The 22601-nt window shown below is 43.0% G+C and overlaps 1 protein-coding gene across 1 annotated transcript in view; it reads right to left on the minus strand.

The window, feature by feature from the left end:
- Positions 1-22601, minus strand: part of CRYBG1 (crystallin beta-gamma domain containing 1) — a 198722-nt gene that overhangs the window by 9990 nt on the left and 166131 nt on the right. Inside the window, exons 8-16 of the mRNA XM_032338909.1 lie at positions 21599-21738; positions 15070-15196; positions 12437-12472; positions 11259-11413; positions 10186-10312; positions 9951-10096; positions 2776-2902; positions 2528-2560; positions 1509-1621 (exon numbers count right to left, since the gene is read on the minus strand). Of these exons, the coding sequence (XP_032194800.1) occupies positions 1509-1621; positions 2528-2560; positions 2776-2902; positions 9951-10096; positions 10186-10312; positions 11259-11413; positions 12437-12472; positions 15070-15196; positions 21599-21738 (1004 nt within the window). The remainder of the gene's footprint in view (positions 1-1508; positions 1622-2527; positions 2561-2775; positions 2903-9950; positions 10097-10185; positions 10313-11258; positions 11414-12436; positions 12473-15069; positions 15197-21598; positions 21739-22601) is intronic.

Here is a 22601-nt window from a genome sequence, read left to right on the forward strand (position 1 = left end):
TAAAACGGGAAAAACCATGCACATGCTCAACATGTACTTTGGATATTCTCTTCAAGAAGTCTGATTCTGAGAGGTGGCCTGCTAGAAAGCACAATGCATATGGCTAACAGTTCTTCCCTCAAAAATACCTACACTTACTTACTGCTTTCCCTCTTATTGCACATGGATACTCTTAAGAAGTCAGCTGTTAGTTTTGCATTTGGGAAATTTTTTTTTTTTCCTCTACGAAATGACTCATGTTTTTCCCTGTGCACCTTCCAGTATTCCTGGAGCCTCTCCTGGGGGCCACCATTCCATAGCCCTGAGTCCTCTCTGTATAATGCTTCAGCTGTCACGGCTAGTCCACCACCTGGATCTACAGGTTTCCTCCCCGAATTTCTCTCCTTTGTCCTCATTTCCGGCACCTCTGTAGCGGGCCGCAAGTCGAAATACCACAGTGACTTAGACAAGTCATTCAGCCCCTGTGGGCCTCAGCATCGTCAGTGACGTGGTGATTTACCAGCTTCCCCAGATGAGCGGGGTTTTTGTTCATTCTTTTAATCCAGCAAATAGCTTATCTAGCTCATTGTGTGTCAGGTACTTTTCCACTGCTGGCGACAGAAGCGAGGACAAAACACAGTCCCCGCCATCGTAAAGTTGACGCCCTAGTGAGCTGAGATGGACATAAATGAAGAGCCGGGGTGCGCATCTGCTCCTGCTAAGTGCGGCAGGACAGGGGCTGAAGGGGAACCAGCATGGAGATCGCGGTGTGTGCTGACCCACTGGAATTTTGCTGTAAATCTGTGCGCTCGAATGCAAACCCACTTCAGGCTCTATTATGTGGGGCTACGTGACGAGATGGTGGTGTTGAGACCACCAATAACTAGGTGATTAATGGCACCATTACTAATATTATTATTATTAGACATAATTCCTCCTCACCTGCACAGGTGGCTCCCAGGGTTTCCCGACCAATTTCCCTTGACTTTGGGCTCCTCTCCTTCTAGAGCTTCTGTCAAACCATTTTCAGCAAGACACTTCGAGCTCATGGCCTTTCCCTTCTTGTGTTTTCTACCGCATCCGTCTAAACTCGTATGCTCAGGGGGAGCCTTCAGCACCTGGTCCCACCTTCTCTCCCCCCAGCTCTAGGGTGCGGCGCTCCCTGATCCCACACACGCCAGCCCCACTCCAGCCATGCGCTGCCTGACAGAGTGCCTGTCTTACTCCGATCTACCTGGAAAAAAATATCCACCTTGGAAGGCACCTTAGAGATTATCTAGAGTCCCTCTGCAGGTGACAAGACAGGCTGGAGAGTAGAGAACCTGGTCTGCATCGCACCGGAGAGCGGCGTGGTAAGCCTATGCCCTCCGATGCCCAGTGCTCCGATGCAGCAAGGTACAGGTTCGTACGGACACGGGCCTGTCCCGTTTGGTGCTTTCACAGAACGCCAAGCTGTCCCTGAATGCTTGCGGATACGTGAATTCTCACCTCTCCACGATCGGGCTCTGCCAGCCCACTGTTTGACTTACCAGCCTCCTAAAACTCTGCAAGACTTGGTGGAAAATGAATCGTCAATTTGGCTGGTTGTTTCTTCAAACCCTTGACTGTGACCTTGAAACTGTGGTTCCGAAAACAACCGAATCTTTGAAAAAGTCAACAGAAAGACATCCAATTATTCTCCTAAACACATGAACTCGTTCAGCCTTTGAAACGATGCAAACGTGAGCTGTTAGCTCCTGTGACAATAAACGGCTAGGAATTTCATAAATCCTTTAATTTTCTACTTCTGCAGTAATGATCAATTAGAAATACTTTGGCTGCCCCATTCACGCTGCTTTAATTCAGAGACTTCAAAGGCCAGACCGACCATAGAGGCAGGTTTCTATAGAACACCCTGTCGCAACAAGCTGTGAGGCATTTTAAAGCTTTATTGTGGCCAAAAGTAATTGTTCATCAGTTCTAACATTTACAAGAAATTATATTTTGGAAACATAGTATAGTTTTCCTCCCTCTCAATGGGAGATACTTGCTGACTTATTAGAAACTTGTGTATGCCAATAAAGGAGGCTACAGTGGTGTTTGCCCCTCTGTAATTAGGGCTGTCTGAACTCTGAACACGTCCATTAAAAAGCCTCAATAACAAATGTAACACCTCAGTTGCAGTCGGCATTCAAAGGCTTGAGTGAGAGGCCATATAAAATGTTTGTCTAATGTGGACACAGCAAAGATGGAAATTCATTTTACTGTTTAGAATAACTACATGTGTTGTTTGAGATATTAATCTTAGTGTATTAATGTAAATTGAGCCAGCATAATGATATCAAATTCAACTTTATATCATAAGAGCATTTTATAAGAAATATTTAGATATGGGTATGTGTTGTCAAGCACGTAAAGGAAACCTAAATCTAATTTTTAAATTGTGCTTTCAGGTATAAAAATGGGTGAAACTAACAAAATATCTCAAATGTCTCACATTTTACACATAAGATGAGCTTTTTAGTGGAAGCCCCTAATTATAAAAAAAAGAGATTATTTTTTAAGTTACCTGATTTTGTCTCCTTGGGCCAGTAAAAGAATCCTAAAAAGTTTTAAAGGGAAGAGAGAAGGAAATGAGTAGAGCAGACATCTCGAAAAAGTTTTTTCTTCTAGATCATTAGCAATCACTGTTAAAAATAATTTCAGAATAGTTTCAGAATAATTTCTTCATGTTATGAATTACATGAACCAGGAGTACACATTAAAGAACTCTAGAATTCAGTTAAATATTCTCATATCAAAGTATTAACTCCTTACCAAACAAATGGGTTGAACAGAAGAGATCTTACAACTTTTGCCTCCCCAGTCTTCAAAACTGGTGTACAAGCCTTTATCCAGTATATACTGCTCTCCTGTGAAGTCAGGATTCTCATAGGCTACCCATCTAAAGAAACAAAAACAATGACTTGTTAGAGTTCACAGTTTACATGTGTAATACAACTATCAAACCCACTTAGGAAAATACGTAAAATAAGACACTTCCATTTGTTTGAATAATCAGTAGTCTTGATTTTTATGATTCTCTGTTAGTCTTTTGGGAGACCTGTCTGTATGACAAATCAGAGTGACAAGGGAAAAGTATCCTTACCTGAACCTTTTAGCGTTCTCACTTACCAAATCCTATTCCCCAAGAAAGCTCCAGTGGGTATATTTGTCTTTCTAATTCTGTTCTAAGGAAATAATCTGGACTTCCAAGAAGTACTTATAACATTCTCTTAGTAAGCAAGCAAGAGTTCTTTTTGTTATTGACCTTAATATTTTTCCAGAAAGATTACAAGAAACTATGTCTCTATTATACAACAAAGCACAGTGGGAAAAAAAAGCTCACAGAAGAAGTCCTTTAAAAAAATAATGCTAGGGGAGAACAGCGTATACTAAGCTCTAGAGAGGGGACAGGCTCCAGTGTACTGGGAAACTATAGAGAAACTGGGCATTCCTGGGGAAAAGGAGACACTGGCGATGGGGGAGAGAATGAAGCTGGAAGGGAGGAAATAGAGGCAGAAGTGTGATACTTCTTGTACAAATCATAGTAATTTTCCTCTTTTGGTGAAAAACACATTCTTCAGATTGGCAGGTATACACAGAGAGAGAACTCTCGTGCTGTGTGCAGGAAATTCAAACCCAGGGAAGTAGTGAACTACCCCTGAGTTTAAATATTATTTGAAACGATAAGGATGATTAATAATTATGCGACCTTCATGTTCTGTGTAATGATCTTTATGCATAAACACGTCGGTCAAAGTTCAAGAGCTGGATATCTTTATAAATATGTTGCTTTCCTTTTTGCAAGGCCGTCACAACAGTTCAAGGATTATTTGGGTTATAAGTTTTGTTTCTTATGCAAACCGTTATGATTTTAGCCAAGTTGACTATAAAACAAAATTCTCCATATCCTGAGTGGATTTATGTCCATTTGCTTGATAAAAAATTGCCCCATGTTTACCATTAAAAAACAAACCAACAAACATACCAAAAATGCAGCTAATTAATTAAAATTTTATTGGGGACAGGATTTCTGACGTGACCTATGTAGGGTAAGCAACACTGATCAGTCAGAAATACTAAACTCTCTCCTGGGATGTTTTCTCTCACCTTTCAAGTGATCTACATTCAGAAGATAATCAACCAAACCAACTTATTGATGCTGCTTCCCAGCCAAAGATAGCCTTTGAAAGTTTTTCAGTTCTGTTATATTTGAAAGATAACTCAGCATTTCCTCCTGAGTTCATTCACTGCCTTACTGATCCGTTCACAGCTGAAAAAGGACTAACACCATGTGCCTGTATATTTACTCAGAACTTTCCAAAATGCTTTCGCATCTCTGACCACAGTCAACCCAGGGAGGAGCAGGTCCTCCCATTTTACAGAAAGGAAAAGCTAAAGACACAGAAAAGTGAATTCACTGATTCTTCAACAAACATTGGTCATTTATCGTGCGCCAGAACTAGAGGGCAGTAGGCATGCAAGGTTGGAAGGGACAGTCCCTGCCCTTGAATTTACTGATGGCTGAGAAGTAGCACATGGGATTATTTGCTGGTGTTTGTTCTGGCTGGGAAGGGACCCGTTCAGGGTGACACAGAGTGACACCACTGATGAGCTAGTGGCCAAGGATGGCTGGACTCCTGACTGGGTCTCCTGAGGCTCCCCACTCTGTGTCATGACCCAAGCTGTCGCTTGTCAAGTCTCCTTTCATTTCCCCTTGTGTTAAGCCATACTTAAAACAGTCCAGGGGATGCCTGGGTGGCTCAGTGGGACGCCTGGGTGGCTCAGTTGGTTAAGCGGCTGCCTTCGGCTCAGGTCATGATCACAGCGTCCTGGGATCGAGTCCCACATCGGGCTCCTTGTTCGGCAGGGAGCCTGCTGCTCCCTCTGCCTCTGCCTGCCTCTCTGTCTGCCTGTGCTCACTCGCTCTCTCTCCCTCTATCCCTGACAAATAAATAAAATCTTTAAAAACAAAACAAAACAAACAGTCCACACACTGCATAACGAACAGGGTATGACTTGACTGTCGAAAGGGCTGGACTTCAGACAAAATCTCAAACGCAGTCACTATTAGGAAATGAACAACAATCAAGGATAAAAAGAACACCGCAAAAATCTCCAGCGTCAAGGAGCTTAGGACAGCGAACGTCTGCACGCACCCTCCTGGCCGTCTGAACAGAGTAACTGCTGGTAGGCCAGCCAGTCTGTTTTAGGAAACACTGCTCCCCTACTTCAGAACCTCATCAGCAATTTTTAAAAGCCGATTCTTAAACACTGTGAGGTCAGGAATTAGGAGACTAGTTCTAGCTATGGTCGTGACATTAGTTTCCAGATAACTTTGAAGGGGTCACTTAACTTTTGCGAAAGGTCGTTTTATCATCATAGGTAAGGGGGTCTGCCAGGATCCCAGCTGACATTGTGTGCGGCTGTACAGCGTCCGGGAGCCTCAGCCTTTGGCATATGAAGAGAAGAGACACTCCAATGGGAGCATGGGATCCTACCGTGTGGGGAGGAGTTTCTGCGTAGCCGAAATACCGACAAAAACCAGGACTTAAAAAAAAAAAAAAAGAAGAGGCACCTGGGTGGCTCAGTGGGTTAAGCCTCTGCCTTCAGCTCAGGTCGTGGTCTCAGGGTCCTGGGATCGAGCCCCGCATCGGGCTTTCTGCTCGGAGGGGAGCCTGCTTCCCTCACTCTCTCTCTCTCTGCCTGCCTCTCTGCCTACTTGTGATCTCTGTCTGTCAAATAAATAAATAAAATCTTAAAAAAAAAAAAAAGAAAAAGAAAAGAAAGAAAGAAAGAGAAAAGGAAAAGAAAAAGAGGTTAAGCCATATCATATCAAAGTATTCCTAGCAGTCTCCGCATCTGAAACAAGTTAAAGGAAAGCAGAGGGTTCAAAGGCCTTTTTGCTTGATTGACTTCAAGGTTTGGAGGGGAAAAGACTGTGAATGGGGAGAGACGGACCACAGGAGAGAAGGCAGCTGAGTGAGTCTTGGAGGAAGCTTTATCTAGCATGTTTTAAATATATATATATATATACATATAACTAACAAGTGAGAATACTCTATTTCCCTATAAAATAAAATAAATCACTTATAAGGAAACACCCAACACCACATAAACCTAGCTAATTCATGGAGGTTGAAGCAAAAAAAACACTTATTAAGATGTTACTTGAATTGACGGTCATGCTGTTTTCCTTCAGAGTTGTAGCCCCAGATGAATCACCCATTAAGAGGAGGGTAAAAATAAAATAAAACCCCAGAACTCAGACTTGAGATTCTCCCTTGTATCTCTGACTTCTACTTGAGACTTGTAAGAAGAAAATTCCTTACTGTCCTTGCCTCAACATATTCTGTACACGTGAATCAACACTTCCCTGTTTACAAGGTTGGGGGGGGGCGGTGGGCTGAGAGTGAGTACGTGTACCGGCAGGTCCCAGCCTGGCGGAGTCACTGCTCGGAACTCCCAGGTGGCAGGGCAGACTGGCCCTTCCGTGGCAGAGAAAAGGAAAAAGAAATTAAAATGATGGCACTCTAAGTTTCTTAGCTGGACTCTAGACCTAACTCCTTTTGTTCTTGGTTTAAAAAAAAAACGAGCCCAGTTTCCACCATGTGAACAAGGACATAACCCAGAACTTGACATGGCTTGGTAAGAGCTGCGAGAGGGAGTTTCTTCTGATGTTGCGGTCAGAAATGGAATGCGGGGCCCGGCGCTTCCGTGGCTGGATTCACGAGCATCCCTCCTGCAGGCTGGGCTCTGTTTTTGAGCTAAAAATGAGTTTACCGCCCGGGAAATGTGTTACCCATGTGATAGTGAATCTCCTGGGAGAGAGCCAGAACAGGAATCTCAAAAAAGTTTTCTGAAAAGAGTTTGCGTTCCATATTGTGAAATGAAGACCCAATTCTTATTTGCCAAGAAGAATAAAGTCATTAAAGTCACTTTTCTTTGAAACTATTAAAAACAAACAGGCCGGACTTACTCCCTTGTGTTGGCACACCTCAAGCTATCTACCTCAGGAGGCCCAGGTCCACTGCCACCTCTTCAGCTGAAGTCTTCCCTGCACACAATCTGGAAATCAGTCTCTCTCTGCTCAGTATAATCTCTAGGTCTTTTGTAGCTGTCATTATGTTTTATATGGATACTGTGACTTCTGTGAGAACTTAATAGAATGCTTTGCATGTAACAGACCTCCATCAATATTTGTCAGATAACCAACTAAATGAACTATGAGGAAGCAGCTGGCCCTGGTGAATACAGAAGCCCTTCCACAACCTCAGAATTTAAAAGGAAGTGGGGTGAGGTGTGCACACCTCCCTTCCACTTCCCCCAATACCACAACTCAACTGCTATCACCAGAAAAAAGGCCTAAGCCAGGAAATACAACAGAAATGACTAAAAATAGAAACCTATAAAAGCAACATTTATAAAGGAAGCTAATTTCAAGTAAACAAAGGCTGAGTTTAAAAAAAAAAAAAGACTGGCTCTGGGCATGATTCTACCTGTGCTAACAGCAAAATCTACAAAAATGCCCTAAGGGAATTCTACCCAGGATCCTTTGCTTCCTCTGCTAGGACGCATGATTGGACTCTGACTAATGGAACCAACACACCTGGTGAGTACCAAAGTGTACAACTGTTTTTCCAGACTGAACTGGTCATTATTTTCCTTGTAAGTAATTAGCTTTAAAGGCAATCTAAAATACTAAGAGCCATGGCAACATTTCAGATGACTTCTGCCATGCCGTACCTTACATCTATGGCAGATTGTAAAATGTTAGGGCGTCATAGCAGGACCTGGTAGAAGGCATGTCCTGCTGGGAATGAAGACCCAGAAGTCCTGGATGTCACCCTGTCAAGATGGCACCACAAGCAACAGCCTACACAAGGATTTGGCGAATGTGACTAATAGTATAACATTATACTGTAGACACATCTCAGATATCCAGGGATCCTATGGGAGGCTCCGCAAAATACGACAGATTTGAGGTTAGAATGATCCAAATAGCCTATGTTACTCATAAAAAAACCTAGCATCCAACATTTCCAACAGAACCCATGTCAAATAATTTCATCTAATTATATAAGAATACTCTCACCTATAACAAATTCTAACTGACATCAACCTGGATCATAAGGATAATTGTTTAACTTCTTTTAATAGACATGTATTTTGCCCATCCAGTATCTGTCCTCATTTTTTCTGACGTTCCTGGGAAATAACTCACCCCAGTCATATATTAAGTGGCTCCTCTGGGACTGGCCCTACCCTGCTCTGAGACTGGGCACATCACACAGGCACAGTCGTCTTCTTGACTACAGAGATTGATTCAGGTAGGTACACATGACCCAAGCTGAGAGAATCAAAGTCAAACCTGGAACTCTCATGGGAAAGAGATGCTCTTTCTGCTGGACACAGTGAGAAGAACAAAAAGCAGATGATGCTGCCATAGGCCACCAGATGTAAGTGGCCTGCCTAAAACAAAGCCAGCATGGGAAAAAAGCCCAGTCAGGAGACAGAGAGCAAGTTCTAATGACAGTGTCTAAACTTGACATCCAGCCATAACTGAAGCAAAAATCTTTTCCAGGACTTTCAAGTTATATAGTCGGATAAACGGCACTTTCCTCACTTCTAGCAGTTTAGGCTGGCTTGCAGTCACGTATATCCTGAAAAATCTTGACTGATCATTTTCCAATAAAAGCTTACCTTAGCAATAATAGAGCATTCAATTGCTAACTCCAGCTACACTGAAACAGTAATTTTTATGTCAAAATAATAGTGAAGAAATAAAATGGAGCAGATGTAGGGTGTAGGGGCTCCGAGCAGGCCACCCCAAAAATGACCACAATGGTGTATCGATTATTCCAAAGTAAAGTTACTTAAGAAGCAACCTGTGCTAGGGACGCCTGGGTGGCTCAGTGGGTTAGAGCCTCTGCCTTCAGCTTGGGTCATGATCCCAGGGTCCTGGGACCAAGCCCCACATCGGGCTCTCTGCTCAGCGGGGAGCCTGCTTCCCCCGCCCCTCTCTCTGCCTGTCTTTGCCTACTTGTGATCTCTGTCAAATAAATAAATAAAATCTTAAAAAAAAAGATTTAAGAAAAAAAAAAAACAACCTGTGCTAAAAGGACTATCAGACCCTCCTCTGCCTTTCAGGAAACAGGAAAAAATCTCCCATGTGAAAGTTACCCTCCTTATAACTGGTAACACAGTCTCATCACCAGAGACAGGAAATTTAGAGCTGAGAAGGCTGTATGAACAAACCCTGTTACTTTTTACTACTTTATTACATTAGCCCAAATTCTGTTTAGAATTTCTTTCTAATCAAAGTTTCCAAACAAGTTTTATCCTGTCAATTCCTAACAAATGTATTGTCTCTCTAAAATATATAAAAACTGCCTGCCCTGTTTATTTCTTTGGGTCTCAATTTCATTATCGGACCTCCATGAGCATGTAATTAACTTTGGTGCTTTTTAATATTTTTCTCCTGTTCATCTATCTTATGTCAATTTAATTCTTAGACCAGCTAGAAGAATCTTGATGGGTAAGAGAAAATTCTTCCTCCCCTGCAAGGACATAGGAAAATTGAATGGGACTTTATCCCAACTTCTATTTTCTAGTATCAGATCATTATTTCTTATTTGATTCCTGCATAAGAAATCCAGGAGATCTTTCCATGCAGAATGATAAGAGAAGTAGATCTGTGGATTTCTATCATGAAACCCCCAAGTCTACTGTCTACTGCAATGTGATATTATACATAAAAAAAGACTATATGAGAAAGATCTTAAAAAGCAGTTATGAAAATATGTAGCAGTACATATTAAATGACTGATTTCATATGTAGTTATCGACATGCTTATTTACTGAGTGCCTGTTCTGTGTCAGAGATACTATCAATTTAATACAACCCAAGATAAAAGTGTTTAAAATCCCAACTGGGTCATTTCACTTACACTCCACTCAGTACATTAATAGATTGTGTCTTCAATCCATATCCGGTCTCCTTTAAGTTAGCAACAATTCCTAATACGTCAATACTGGAACCTTTGGATCCAAAGTTTTTTTCACTGTACATTATCATATGAGCATTTGAAAAATCCTGTTAAGAAAAAAATTCAAAATTCAAAGGCTAGCCATTTATCATTCAAAAAAGATCAAGTATTCTCCATTAGGCTTTCTTTAACTTACACCTAATATAGGCCGTAAAGACTGAAGTTCTCCACTGTAACCTCCCCAATCTTTCCAGTCCTTGTACTCTCCTTCTTCAAGCAGATACTGATGACCTGTAAATCCAGGCTTCTCATAAGCCACCCAACTGCAACAGAAAGAACATTAAGGAGTAGTAGTTTTCATCAGTGTTAGAAGTGTTCCCATGTACTTACGTTTCATTAACCGACACTAACAGTTATGAAGCTAGACAGAGACTCATGCACTACGACTACTGGAATTCTCTAAGATTTAAGAGACTAATGGAATGGCCCCCTAAAGAACAACATAAGGAATATACATCAATGTTCGTGTAAAGGAGTAGAGGGAGTATGTGTGTATATGTGTATGTGTGTATGTTGAAAAAGAACTGACTCAAAAGAACTTCAGCAGGAGCCCCTGAGTGGCTCAGTCAGTTAAGCGTCTGACTCTTGATTTCAACTCAGGTCATGGTCTTAGGGTTTGGGGATCAAGCCCTGCATTGAGCTCTGTGCTCCATGGGGAGTCTGTTGGAGAGTCTCTCTCTCTCTCTTCCCCCTCCTTTGCCCCTCCCCCCCCACTCACATGCTCTTTCTCTCTCAAATAAATAAGTAAATCTTAAAAAAATAACTTCAGCAAATAAAACTGGATAAACTTTCTTCAGTGACTAATTAAAATTTCTTTGCCTATTTACAAGACCACTTTCAGTGTATACTTCTAACGGAAACACGTAAGATCGATAAAGTGTAAAATATCAAAAGAGATAGAAAGTAAACTAATAGTTCAATTATTTGGAGCATCATATTAATAAACAAGATATAGATTTGATCAGTGTGGGTCAACTTATTAGTCTTTCTCAGCTGACTGGCCCCAAACCAGCCCTTTGAACCACTGTGTCAAATCTAGGTCCCAGCTGACTGAGAATATGTTTGAAATTCATTTTACCAACTATCTGGAATGGTTTTCATTTCACGGTGGTGGAGGTGTGTATGTGGGGGGGGGGGGTGGGGGAGACGTGTGTAATACTTCACTAAAGGGATAAAAAAGAAACTCCTCCAGCCACTCCCCCTACTCACATTCCTCTCAGCACTTTCATGGAGCCCACGGACGTAAATGGCAAACTGTCATCTGTCTTCTCTTCTGTTTCATCTGCTTCCGTGATAAAACTGCACATTTCTGTTTCTAATTCCATACATTTTCCTTCAAAGAAAGGCTTTTCATAAATAACTACCTATAATAGAAATGAGACAGATCAGTAATTGTAACAAGTTAAATGTTTCAACAGCTAAATATTAAATCAGTCATTTAATATCATATCACTGAATCCTAGAACACAGAACTTTCTGATCATAGTTTTAAAAATAACTGAATGGCAGTATCATCATTTTAAAACTCTGAATCTTTTTCCTGATGTGGTACAGCCCAAAGCCAGGTTCGAAAGGCAGTTTATAAATAATTGATTTTAAAAAATTGGTTTTGTTCGATGGCTAGAACCGATAGTTAGAATTTTGCTTAGGACAAACTAAGGAACCAGAGGATCCTATATTGCTTTAAAAATGAAATACAGGAGTGCCTGACTGGATTCATTGGTAGAAGCATGCAGCTCTTAACCTCAGGGTCATGAGTTCAAGCCCCAAATTGGGTGTGGAGCCTGCTTAAAAAAAAAGAAAATAAATGTGTCATAAATAAATGCGTACAAAGTAGGAGTAGCAGAAAGGGAGATCTTGTCTTGAGAACTCAGTTTTTTCCCTGGCTAACTGGCAAGCAGCAACTGGCCCTGCAATTAGTAAATACAACCACAAATTATAAACCGAATACAACGATGAACCTCTTAAGCCATGGCCACACGTACTGGGAGGGATTATTAGTGCCATTAACCTCATCTTCCAGTCAAGGGGATGGCATGTGTCAGTTGGGATGACTTCCTTTAGCTGCAGTTACGTTTGCTGATGTGTAAAATCACATTATCTTCATGGGCATGGAATGGGAATAAATTTTTTATTCTTATTTTTTAAATTTTTAAAAAATTTTTTAAAAGATTTTATTTATTTATTTGACAGACAGAGATCACAAGTAGGCAGAGAGGCAGGCAGAGAGGGAGAGAGGAGGAAGCAGGCTTGCTGTGAGCAGAGAGCCCGATGCGGGGCTTGATCCCAGGACCCTGAGATCATGACCTGAGCTGAAGGCAGAGGCTTTAAACCTCTGAGCCACCCAGGTGCCCCGGGAATAAAATTTTTAAAAGAAACATTTTTACCTTGGGATCTGTAGGGAATTCAACTTTACGTCCACCCTGAAAAGAAAAATAATATGGTCAGAAACACAGCTCTTAGTGGAGACAATCCTGTTTCGTACGACCCACGGCAGCGAGGGGTCAGCGGGCCGGCCTCCCAGCCTCTGCTAGAAGTGAGGGGGCGACGGTTCTGACGTCCCAACGATGCGGATGGCGACTGAGGAAGGCCGTGTGGAGCCGAGGTGGTCTATAAGCTGGATCTGCATGGTGGGTTTGTTTTTTAACCCAATGAGCTATGTTTTTTGTTTTTGTTTTCCCATTCAGAAAATGTCTCATGGACATGCATCTCTCTCATGTCCCTTAAAAAGCAGTCCTAAGTTCAGACAGCCCTGGACACAAGTTCTTGGTGGCAGCCACCGCCGCCCCCCCCCCCCCCCCCCCCCCGCCCGGCACCATCCAGCCCCTTGACGGACTAGCTCTCCACTGGGCTCCCGCTCTTGCCGGGACTTGCGCGAACCTGGCCGATCTCCACTCCTCTCTCAGTTCAACTCCCTGCCGTCCTCATCCGAGGCTGTTTGCTGCCTTGCCTCTGCAGGCACGGGATTCTGCAACCCACGGCTTACAACATCTTTGAGTTCACACAAGTTCACTCTAGGGTCTGGAGGACTCTTGTAATAATTAGATGAGCTGCTGGCTAGAACTTAAACTAGCCCAAAGGATGGGTCTATGGGGTTGGTTTTACTTTTAAAACAAAGTTGTTGTAAATCACCCAAAAACTCATGAAGAAGAAGCCACAGAGAAAGCTATTATTACACTGAAATGATAAACGGGTAAGAGTTAAAATCGGCAGCGGGAAAGTCAGGAGAATATTTTCCACCAATCTAGAACCGTTCTTTCTTTCTTTCTTTCTTTTTTTTTTTTTTAAGTGCAGCCAAAGGTACTCACATGCACCAAATGAACTGTAATTATAAAGGAAGGTTGCTGATTTTATCAACAAACCAAAGCAGAAACAACCAAGTGCAGTATCCCCCCCCATTATCAGCATTTCACTTTCCAGGTTGTTACCCGCGGTCAGTCACAGTCTGGAAGCAGAGGTTCCTCCTCCTGACTCAAAGTCAGAAGGTCAGGGGTAGCCTAACTCTGCGTCAGGACGCCCACGCCCCTCACCTGGCTTCACCTAGCCAGGCAGGCACTTCACATCTCACTGCATCACAGGAAGGGCGATTAGAGTACAGTAAGATGTTCTGAGAGAGGGACCAAGCTCACACAACTTAAACTACAGTATATTGTTTACTTCTTCTATTTTATTATTACTGTTCATCTCATACTGTGCCTGATTTATAAACTAGGTTATAATAAATGTATAATTTAATTTCTAAATTAAACGTTATCATATACATATAGGAAAGAGACATAGTATATATATAGGGTTTGGTGCCATCCATGATTTCAGGCACCCATTGAGGGTCTTGGAAAATATCCTCTGTGGATGGGGGCAGAGGGGAACTAAGTGTACTAAGCATCCATTTCAAAAGTATCTTTTTCCAATGCCCTGAGCGTTACAGCTTTTATATCATTTGAAACAGTCTTCAAAACCTGGGACAATTCTTTCATATAGTCACAAAATGAACTGAACTTTGTTCTTTGCAAGTGATTTTTTAGAAAAAAATCATTTATAATGAAAAAGTTATTTATAATGCAAATGAGTTTTGCATCAAGACCAGCAAACACGGAAGGAGGTAATTAACCCACAGGCTTTGGAAGGAGGTAAAGTTAAGATAAAAATTTTCTCCATGACTTTCTAATTTGTTTCAAACTGACTCTAGAAAAGAGCCACAAAATGCAATTTCAGAAGCACAACTGTAACAAGAGCCTCCCTCTTGCCACAGGTCCTTAGCGAGCACCTGCTACCCTGCGCACACACCTGCTACCCTGCGCACACACCTGCTACCCTGCGCACACACTGTGCTCCCCACGGGGGACAAGACAGGTGCAACTCGCATCCTCCCAAGGCTTAGAGTTTAGCAGGAGAGACAGAAGGGATATCGTAAAAGACAGGGGCATGATGGAGAGGAAGCAGAGGCAGATGCTGGGGAGGATAATAGTTACACATCCTGTCCCAGGGCTCCCAAAGCTGCCCCCAACCCCCAACTTCTGATTGCCACAGCTGGGCTGGTGCCCACCTGCCCTGGCCTTCCCAGCTCCGCCCGGGTCCACGCAGAACATTCCCTGACATCTCCATCTAGCACAGTGTTGCGTGGTTTTTAAGACCCGACTTGACTGAGCATGAAGATTTCCTAATCACATCATTCACATCACCTGAAGGCGGACTCCACCCGTCCTTCCTGTTTTTCCACCAGGTTTAGTTCTTCACTGTCTTCCCTTCCTAAACCTGCCCGGGGCTGCAGCTCTGTGCACTAAGGCTGAAAAATGCCTCGAAGGCAGACAACGTGGGCTTATCCCCATTTTTTTTTTTTTCCATCTAGAGCGTCCAGCAAGTCACCCTCTTATTTCCTCCAGCAAGAGGTTCCATCTGCTACAGATCTGTGTTTTTACAAGTCTGGTTTTATTGCTTCCAAGTCCCAGCCTGTGAACTATCAACGTCAAGCTGACAAAGAATCAGACTCCAAGAACGTTTTGTTAGATTTCGTTTTTACCATTTTCAGAGGCCGCATGGATCCAATGTACGCTTCTTCTGTGTCCCAGAAGGACAGGTCGGGGTATTCACCAGGTTCCAGGACAAAAGGCATACCCTGAAATCCAGGCTCTTCATAAATCAGCCACCTAAGTAAGCACCAAGGAAGAAAAGAGAGGGCTCATCATTTGTTTCCAGGGCACAGAGGACCCCACTGAGAAGAAAGGAAAGGAGGGGGACGATGTGTATCTGGGCCACGAATGGGTACACTCGGGTATCAGAGCAACCTTAGATTCAAAGAGAATGTGCCATTATATGCTCCTCTTCTTGAGCTTTTACTTGTCCCCTTGTGGGTTTGTCCAGTTAATTTTAATTTATATGATGAATCCCTTCAAAGCCTAAATGTCTGTATCACTTCAAGTCAGAGCAGTAGTTACTTTGTAGCGCTCTATGTATTTAGAGAGGCCATAGCTAGGAAACTCAAGCTTGATTTTATTTTTAAAGATTTTATTTATTTGACATAGAGAGACACAGGGAGAGAGGGAACACAAGCAGGGGGGAGTGGGAGAGGGAGAAGCAGGCTTCTCGCCCAGCAGGGAGCCTAATGTGGGTCTCGATCCCAGGACCCTGGGATCATGACCTGAGCCAAAGGTAGACGCTTAACCCACTGAACCACCCAGGCGCCCTCAAGCTTTATTTTTAAAATGTTTTAAAACGGCTACTTCTCGGGCACCTTGGTGGCTCAGTGGGTTAAGCCACTGCCTTCGGCTCAGGTCATGATCTCAGGGTCCTGGGATCGAGTCCCACATTGGGCTCTCTGCTCAGCAGGGAGCCTGCTTCCTCCTCTCTCTCTCTGCCTACTTGTGATCTCTCTTTCTGTCGAATAAATAAATAAAATCTTTAAAAAAAAAAAAAAAACGGCTACTTCTCACTTATAACCAAAGAATCAGATGTTCCACCTACTCATTTGTCACCATGCCCAAAACTAGTAACAGGTAACATCCACCTAGCACTTACGAGGAATGCCACCCGGAATTTGATCCAGTCCACGTAACAGAACTATGAGGAAGGAGCACTACTGTCCCCATTTTACAGATGAAGTTAAGTAAATTGCCCAGGGCCATGCAGCTGCGAGTACCAGATACAGGGCTGATCCAAGCTGATTACAGAGCCAGACTCCTACTCATTTTTTGGGAGCACTTTTTCTCATTCCAAAAGTGCACATAATTTACACTTTTTTTACAATGACTCAGGATCATCACTGGGAGCATTACAATGTGTGGTGGTGTCCTGGGGGCTCTGAAGGACTGTAGGGCTGCTTGCTCCCAGGCCCAAAGCTTTTTGAGTTCTTGGATCTGATTTTTACGGCTTTTCAATACCACACCCTTTTATCAGGCTTGTCAGCTGTCACTTCCGCTGTGGTCAGAGAACAAGCAGCCCCACCCTCCCTTCATGTGCTAGAAACCAGAAAACCAGAAAACCATGCCTGTTAGAATGGCCTCGAAACACTGTGCACAGTCTCATCACTTTCTTAGTTTCCCAGGCGAGTTCTGGGAAGGGGAGGTTGTAGAGATGGGACGTTCATGTAAGGGAGGTAGTAGAACAGCCCCTTATACACAAACACAGAACTCTTGGTGAGCACTTATCTTCTCCAATTCCTTGTTAGTCTGGCCAAAGAGTCCTAGCTGGGGTATCTCATTATCCCCAGAACACCGTGCCGAGAAGAATAAGGTGGCCATAAATAAAATCTTTTATCAACAAAATGGGTTTGATTCTCCTCTTTGCCTTCTCCTTCCCAATTTTGGCCCAAGGCACATTTTGGGTGATGGGTTTCGTTAAAGATTCCCTTGGATAAGCCAGTAGCTTCTCTGGACTCCCTAATTATACAGGGATTTACAATCAAAATCCTCCTGAAGACCTGTCAACACACACACACACACACACACACACACACACACATGTTGACAGACTGAGTGGTATATGTGTGGATTAATTCAAAACGAATTAGTCCATGTGGTCAGGGTACCAGTTATGCTGGGGGTAAGAGGATGGCGGGAGGAAGCACAAGTAAGGAGACTTCTGAGATACCCGCTGTCTTCTATTTCTTGATCTCGATGATGTTTACACTTCGCAAATTCACTCAGATGATACACTTATGATTTGTTGTGCACTTTTTTGTACAAATATTATCACACACATGTCAGTAAAAAATTAAGGGGAAAAAGGCTTATCTTTTAACAAATAGCACTACAGTGCCCTAAAACACAAGAAAATGAAGGCTAAGAGTGGGGTCCTTTAGACCTCCTTAGGTTTGAGGCATGAGAATTAGGGATACATTACCTAGTTCTTAGAGCTCTAAGTTCCCGTAGGCACACCACACCTGGGTTTCACACCCCCAACTAATGGCAGTTCGTCAGCAATGGTGCTACTGGTCTACTGAGCCAAGGGCCGTGGAGCCTGAGTCCTCACAAGTGAATGGGTGGCACTTTCTGTAAACTCAGCACACGGCTCGTAGGCAGGTGCTGGGGAGAACTGAGGGATAGCTGGGCACAGGACTGCGTTCAGGAGGCCTTCCCTTCTACAGTCTGAGGTGAGGGCATTTATTCACCTGATACGAAACACTTCAGTTTTCTCGAAGCAGGTGATTTAGTCACGTACCATTTACAGAAGGGAGGTAATCTGGGGCAAAGGGAAATTTGTCAAAAGACTGAACACAAACAGACACACTGGAAAGGACGGTTCCTCGATGAGCAGGAAGGAAACTCAAACCCACACTTATCAGGGTTGGGTGGACTTTGAAATCTCCAAAGTCGTCCACAGAGCGTGATTCATTTTTCCCAAGTTCTAGTCCCACAAGATACATTATTCAAGAGGCCATCAGGAGAGGGGGAAACTATCTTCAGGCGGTGTTATTTCAGGTTCTAAAAGTCCTCCTATTTTCTCATGCACTTAGGTAATGAACTCTTACCTACCTTATGAATAAACAGTATAATTATAAAGTGTGAGCTTTTTAAAAAAATGATAAAAAATACATATTATTTCAACAACGTCCCTTTGTATCTTTATAATGGCTATCTATATGTTGATTAAAAACATTCTGTAATTATTCTTTTAGAAATGCCTTTTAGCCACATAAGAAACATTGATCTTTTCTTGTTCACTTATCCTCAAACAGCATTTCCAGCTGGACCCTCAGTCTTACTCTCCAGGCACGGCTCCCTGGGAGTGCTGGCTATTTACAGGAACCAACTGGATATGCAAAAAAATATGAATATGCTAATTTGAGGTTGCTCTGAAGAGGGCGAGCTATGACTCTCAGAGGGGAAAATGTCCCTTTACAGTGGAGAGTTGTGGGAGGCACCAATTTTTAAAAATTTTTTCAGATTAAATTCAGTTAGTCAACATCGAGTACATCATTGGTTTCAGATGCAGTGTTCAAGGATTCCTCGGTTGTGAATGGCACTCAGTGCTCATCACAGCACGTGCCGGAGGCCCCAGTTTAAACAAGCAACCCAACTCAGTATGGTTAATAGGAATCACATGCCGCCTTTTGTGATGCAACATGAGGATGTAGCACTACCCGTATGAAGGGTCCTTTCCACACCTGCATCTGATCACGCCTCTAGATGTAACCCGTTCAATACAGAAAATTCAGGCAACACTGGGACAAGTTAAATGATATGAGGAAATGCTCAGAGACAAAACCAGATTGTGGTATATTCTCGGACCTAAAATCTTGCAAGGACAGAAGTGTAAAATAAAGGTATGGGAAAACCACAAAATTACAGAGAGAGTTTATGGGTGTGGAGTCGGGGGGATGGGCCCAGGGTGGGCCATGCTGGGTGCCGCTCGCAGTGCTGGTAAAGGTGAGGTCCTAAGTCAGGGGGCAGGCACACGGGGATCTGTCTTAGTACCAGGCTTCATAATTCACACATAACATCCTCTGTGTATATCAAATATGTCACAATAAAATTGACAAAGAACATTTGGCTATTCAAAACTGTCCCTTGACTTCTAAATTTAAAATTTTAGAAATTCCTCATTTTCCCCAAAAAGAATTTGACAAGCAATGCCCTTCTTGTGTGTATGTATAGAAGAGTTTAACCCCCATTACGTAAGTAGGCCCTGGAATAAATCTAATGGAATCTAGCGGAGTCCCTAACATAGCAAAGACTTCTCGGCTACCGGTTCAGAGGACCGATGTGTCAAAGAAGCAAAATGGACTCAAGTGTTTACTAGCAGTTGAATTCTCCCAACCCATCAAGACTCCCCTCGAAGATCTATAAAAGTACTAATGACCTACTCCCAAAGCCAACCAACCAAGTTCAAGGACCCCAACTTGGAGCTGACCTCCAAACCAGCTTTCTATTATCCTCATGGCAACAGAAATGAATGGCCGTGAAAAACCAGACACTGTGGCAGGTTTGTGACTGGCCCCTGTGAGAGGAGTTAAACTCACTGCAAAGGTAAGAGATGTTACTTAGAAGTAGCTCTTTATGCCTTGACAGAGCCCAAGCCTGAGTCATGAAGCCTTCCAGACATCGAGATGAACATATTATAGCAGATGCCCATCTCGTTCTTTTAAAGAAAGTGGTCCTTCTCAATTTAACATTAACATGTTAAGAAATAAAATATACTGATCTCTTTGATTTGGAAAAAAAAAAAACCAAGGGCAGCAGGAGATGAAGCCCTTGTCTTTGTTTAGATTCCTCCTTTCCTTCTCAACCACCAAATAGAAACATGCCCAAGGCTCAGATGGCTTCCCTACTCCCTTTGAGATCTGTCCAGCACAGGATTTAAAGACTTTCTCCATGCTGCCTAGTCCTGAATTTCCACCTCCAGCTTCCCTCCCCCCGTAGCCAGTCATCTTCCTGTCCCCTCACCTGAATGAACAGTTGACCCGTCCAACTCCACCTCTCAAAACAAAACTGTTTTCTCCATCTCAATCAATGCCGGGGTCCCAAACCCTAGCTATTTCTCAGCCCCTCACCCCTCACATACAGTCTGTCAGCAAACTTGACAGTTCTACCAGGAAAATGTGTCCAGAATCTGACCACCTCTCACCAGCACTGTCTAAGCCACCGCAACCTCTTGCCTATGTAACTTCATTGCCTCCTAACTGGTTTCTTTGTTTCCACTCTTGCCTCTTTATAGTCTATTTTCTACAGAGTAGCGAGAGTGATTTTTCCAGAGCACAAGTTAGATCAAAATCCTCCTGTGATCCACCATGTCAGAGTCGTCTAAAATCCCTCCCAAGGCCTGCCAACAGGCCTCTCTGTCATCCCAATTCTCCTAGCTCACTGCATTCCAGCCACCTTGACCTACTGGCAGTTCCCCAAACACACCCAGCAGGGCTTTGCAATCGCTTCCTGCCTGGGACTTGCCCTCTGCCCATCCCCCCTCGGGCATCTTCAGGGCTGACTCCCTCACTTCCTCCCGGCCTCCACTTAAAATGTCACCAGAGACCTTGCCTGCCATCCTATCTAAAATGGCACTACCACTATTCCTCTCTCTAACTCCTGTTTCTTGTAGTATTTTCTCTCTGACACTTTAACACAGGTATTATCTTATGCACAGCCCACTGACAAAACTTTTGAGCCTTCTCGAATATATGAATATTTATAAAGGATATACACTGTCACATAATATATTATGAATTTAACAGAAACCTTGCACAAAAATAAAATCATAAAAGGAGGAGATTTTAAGTGAAATATGAAGACGCTTCAGCGTTTTTCCTGGCACCCCCGGGGCTGTCTTTTGCTGCGCCGGGCTTGGAACTCCCCTTCAGAGGCCACCGTACTCAGGACTGACACCTGCACCTTCTGTCCTAATTTCCCCCATCTCAGATATTCCCACTTCTTTCCAAATACTTTTGCAGTTTCCTGTGATTTCTGAAACCAATGTCCTAGGGGCTCTAAATCGCATTGTGTGAAAATGTTCAAGGAAGGAAAGTACCACGTGTGTTGGCCTCCACCCCCCATGAGATATCAGGAACACATGCTTTGGATTACCTCCTTTGGATTACCATGAAGGTAAAAGCTGTTACTCAGCTGGGTATGAATCAGGTTCCTCTGTGATAAGGAAATCCCAACATTAAACATGCAGTTTTTTCCTCCCCGGCACTTCCCCCGAGAATGTTATTGTTTCTAAGAGAGCTGAATCGTAGGAACTCAGGTACAAAAGAATCAGAATTTTATGTGCCTTATGAGAAAAAAAAAAAAAAAAACACAAAACCCTTTTAGTTAATAGGTACTTTATAGGACACAGATCAGAGTATCTCAAGTCTTTCCAGTAGGACACTCACAAAAAAGTTTCATTAAAATTGTATTTGAGGGCCAGCTGGGTGGCTCAGTTGGCTGGGCGTCTGCCTTTGGCTCAGGTCATGATCTGGGGGTTCTGGGATTGAGCCCTGCATTGTGCTCTCTGCTCAGTGGGGAGCCTGCTTCTCGCTCTCCCCTTCCTTCTCCCTTTGTGTGCTTCCTCTCTCTCTCTCTCATATAAGTAACTAGATTTTTTAAAAAAAATTGTATTTGAAACAAAATACTTACGTGCCCCAATGTACTTTAATGGAACAAGTCTTCTGCATTATACCAAATCCCTGCATCTCTTCAGTGTCGTCGAAGTAAGAATTCAGGAGTCCTAACCCTTCCCGTTCAGTGAATAAGTCAATCTGACTAACTCTGTAATCCTGAAGAAAGAAAGAAAAAAAAGCACATGTATTTAATAATTACACCATGTATTTAACTGTACAATAAGCTCATTATCCTTTCTTTTCAAATAATTACAACAAATTTTAAATACACACATACATCTCACAGAGTGCCTGCCATCTACCCCTACCCTGTCTTCAGCCACAATTTAGGAATATGTGACTTGTGAGGTAGCCATGTTGCTTTAGCCATCGAGCGCGGTGTGACATTCAAGCAAAAATCCCCAGAAGTGTATTTCACTAGAGTTCTAGAACATATTTATTTCTCTCATCCTCACTGAAAAAACTGTTTGGCTTTCCTTGGTTACTAGAGTTTGAGTTGCTTCAGTCAGACACGGCCATCCAAGTCCAGAGGCTCTCTAAGTCCAGAGAGGGGCTGCATTTGGGGTCTTCCTCAACTGCTGTTTTGTGCCTATAAATCCCCTGTGATAACTCTCCTTGACTGTGAACCAAATCTCGAAGATGTTGGTTTGGTCTAAGTTGTGAAAGTAATGGTACACATCTGTGGTGATTTACAAATCCCTGTACCGTGCTCCGTGTACCATGCTGTGTACCATGACGTGCTCGTCCTGCCTATCAGACACATCAGAGGCGTTGGCTGGCTGAGTCCCTACGTGTTAGTCAAACACTTATTGAACTTTAATCTTGCTGAGCTAGGTCCACTGAGGTACAGAAGAAATTACACTTGGGTGAGATCAGGGGAGGCTTTCTTAACCATTACCAAAAGGAACAAATTTAATGAACTAAAAAGGTGCTCCCCTTCAATGTGTTGTGATTTATGTTCATGTTTCAAAGCAACCACAAACATAATCGGTTAAAAAAAAATCATAATGTATCCGGAA

This window comes from Mustela erminea, chromosome 4 (assembly GCF_009829155.1).
Source record: "Mustela erminea isolate mMusErm1 chromosome 4, mMusErm1.Pri, whole genome shotgun sequence".
Lineage (NCBI taxonomy): Eukaryota > Metazoa > Chordata > Mammalia > Carnivora > Mustelidae > Mustela > Mustela erminea.